We start from the raw sequence: 3,164 nt of genomic DNA, 5'->3' as shown, positions 1-3,164 counted from the left end.
TTAGCATGAACAAATAAATAAATAAATAAAAACAAAATAAACGAACATGTATTAACAGAGGATACAGATAATACAGGCACTCCCCATACACACACACATGCACTTATAAAACATAGACACACATAGAGGGATACGCATGCGTAGACACATACAATAGGAATACAAAATACAAAATGGCTGATCGTTAGCAAGGAGGGACACACATACAAGAAAGAACAAAGCAAAGGACCACTAATGAGGTCACAGAAGTGTGACGAAAGAATTCTGGCCGAAATATGATTAATGTAATGTAATGTAATATAAATGATATAAAGCTGAAGCAAATTAACACCAAATATACAGTGCGTGTGTTTTTATTGGCTAAACTGGCAACATGACCATCCCCAAATACAACAATATTATGAATAAGCTTACTGGAAATAAACAAAGTTTGAATGTTCAAAATCTTCATTCTCCTTTTACACTCTAAGTAACCAAGAAATAAACTGTAACTTTGGATGAGCATTAAAGAAAGTTTACCATAAAACACACCATCTGAAGGAATTTTACATAGAAATTCGGTATCTGCCTGGATATCCCTCCTCTTACTTTGTGTGTGTGCCTGACATTTACTACCCAAGAGACTATTTTACAGTGAATTGGCAGAAAGCAAGTGCATACAAGGTGGGCAGTAAAAGCACTTCAAAGATACATTCAAAGCCTCATTGAAGTGTTTTCAGATCAACCCCAACACCTTGGAAATGCAAGCACAAGACTATCCTGCCTGACATAGCTGCACCAACAGAGGTGCCACCTCCTATGAACAGAATAAGATTGCAGGAACCCAAAGGAAACATGAGCTGCACAAGTCCAGTCAACTCCTTGCCTTCATTCCCAACAGTACCTGATCTATGACAAGCTTTTGACCATGCATCAACCTGATTGACCACAGCCAGATGCACTGTGACTCATCTTCCCCCATGTGATGTCTTTGGTCATCATCAACAACAATGGACAAACATTATTATATAATGTGTTTATGTGGGAACAGGCATGGCTATGTAGTTAAGAAGTTTGCTTCCTAACCACATGGTTTCAGGTTCAATCCCATTGTGCACAGAAAAAAAAATCTTTTTTACCCCTAGGCTGATCACAGCCATGTGAGTGAATTTGGATGGACAGAAACATTTCTGCTCACTTTATCATGCTTGATTAGTGATTGTTATCACTTCTGTCAATAATTTGTCCACTCACTTTGTGGCTTTGAAGCTATATGGCTTAAAAAAGAAAAAGGTTAGCATCAGGAAAGGCATCCAGCTGTAACAATGCCTCAAGAAATATTTGTCTAACATGGAAAATGTTATTTGCATGTGTGCGTGTGTGAACAGACATGTTCATGAATAATAAAAGGACAAAATTAAATATATGAACAACCTATATTTCTATTAGTAAACATGCTTATTTTTTTGCCCTTTATTGTTAATTTCTACTAGTTAACAATCTATTTGTGTTACTCTTTTTCTTACTCAAGGTCTTGCGCAAAGGTTCTGGGACACTCTGTGAAGCCCTCTTGATGGTGCAGGCATACCATGCTAATGTTATCTTCCCCAATAAACAGGAATCAGTTCTGAATAAACTTACCCATGATGGACATTTACTTGACTCTGAGACTTACGTTGGTGGACATGTTGAAGCTCTGGAATCAGGTGTCTTCAGAGCAGATATTCCCTGTCGTTTTAGAATGGTAAAATATTTTCTGTTTGTTTTTCTCTTTTTCTTTAAATTACAGGATGGTCTTTGTTTTGTCACCTAAGCAGACTGGGGTAAACCTTTGTCTTGACATGCTCTATGGTGTATTTAGCAGGGATTTTCATAGTTAACCCCTGGAAGTAAATTTTACCTGCTCAGCGGGTATATTTGCTAATTCTGGATCTGTATTTCAGTACAAATATATACAAATATAGGTGCAGGCATGGCTTTGTGGTAAGAAGCTTGCTTCCCAACTATGTTCAGTCCCACTGCAGGGCACCTTGGACAAGTGTCTTCTGTTGTAGCCTTGGGCCAACCAAAGCCTTGTGTGTAGATTTGGTTGACAGAAACTGAAAGAAGCCTGTCGTGTGTGCATGCCTTTGTGTCTGTGTTTGTCTCCCACCACCTCTTGACAACTGGTGTTGGTGTGTTTATGTCCCTGTAACTTAGTGTTTTAGCAAGAGACCAATACAATAAGTACAAGGCTTAAATAAAAAGTAATGTGATTGATTCATTGAAGCAAAAATTTTTCAAGGTGGTGCTCCAGCATGGCTGGAACAAGTAAAAGACAAAAAGTAAATATAGATTGATACCAACTAAGGTATTATCCAACCATCTCATCTGCTGTTTACATCTAAGTCTACTGTTGATTCACCTTGATTGTAAAGTGTGCCTGCAATTTTTCCTCAGGTATTCTAACCGCATGCCCTTAGTACTGGATGAGTGACCTCTCAAAACTGAGAATTTATGGCTCGACCTGAAATGACTCCGAGTGATGTTACTCCTCTCTTTCTTCAGAGAAACCCTATCTTGGTTGCTTTTATTCATGGTCATACACTTTCATTCATCACCCATGACATATAAAATAAGTAAATAGGTATAAGAGTATACTAGGATTGAAGTATTAGACAAGAAACCTTTTTGTGCTCAGTCTAAAGCACTTGATATTTTTTCTGTTGCAGGTACCTGATGTTGATATTTGTAGTACTTACCATATCTTTAGAAAGTGGTGAGCTGCATGTGTGTGTGTACCTGATTAAGATGTTTCTGGTACTAATGATATTTTCAGAAAGGAATCAAAACTCTGTGTGTGTGTGTGTGTGTGTGTATGTATACAAATGAAAAGTGGATGTAAATATACAATAACATTAAAAGAATTGTAATCTTTTTAGTAAAAATAAAAGACAAAAGCAAATAGATTTCATTTCGGAATAAGGTGGCATGCTGGCAGAATTGTTAGCATGCTGGGCAAAATGCTTCTTCACGTTCTAAGTTAAAATTTCACCTAGGTTGACTTTGCCTTTCATCCTTTTGGGTTTGATAAAATAAGTACAAGTTGAGCACTGGGTTCAATGTAATCAACTTACCCACCCACCCACTAAATTGATGGCCTTGTGCCAAAATTTGAAACCAATATTTCATTTCGAGATTTTTTT

The 3,164-nt window shown here is 37.2% G+C and overlaps 1 protein-coding gene across 1 annotated transcript in view; it reads left to right on the top strand.

Moving 5' to 3' along the window:
* Positions 1-3,164, top strand: part of LOC106884300 (DNA polymerase epsilon catalytic subunit A-like) — a 124,998-nt gene that overhangs the window by 37,665 nt on the left and 84,169 nt on the right. Inside the window, exon 15 of the mRNA XM_052968400.1 lies at positions 1,511-1,723. Within this exon, the coding sequence (XP_052824360.1) occupies positions 1,511-1,723 (213 nt within the window). The remainder of the gene's footprint in view (positions 1-1,510; positions 1,724-3,164) is intronic.

This window comes from Octopus bimaculoides, chromosome 5 (assembly GCF_001194135.2).
Source record: "Octopus bimaculoides isolate UCB-OBI-ISO-001 chromosome 5, ASM119413v2, whole genome shotgun sequence".
Taxonomy (NCBI): domain Eukaryota; kingdom Metazoa; phylum Mollusca; class Cephalopoda; order Octopoda; family Octopodidae; genus Octopus; species Octopus bimaculoides.
This window is presented reverse-complemented; position numbering and strand designations above follow the sequence as displayed.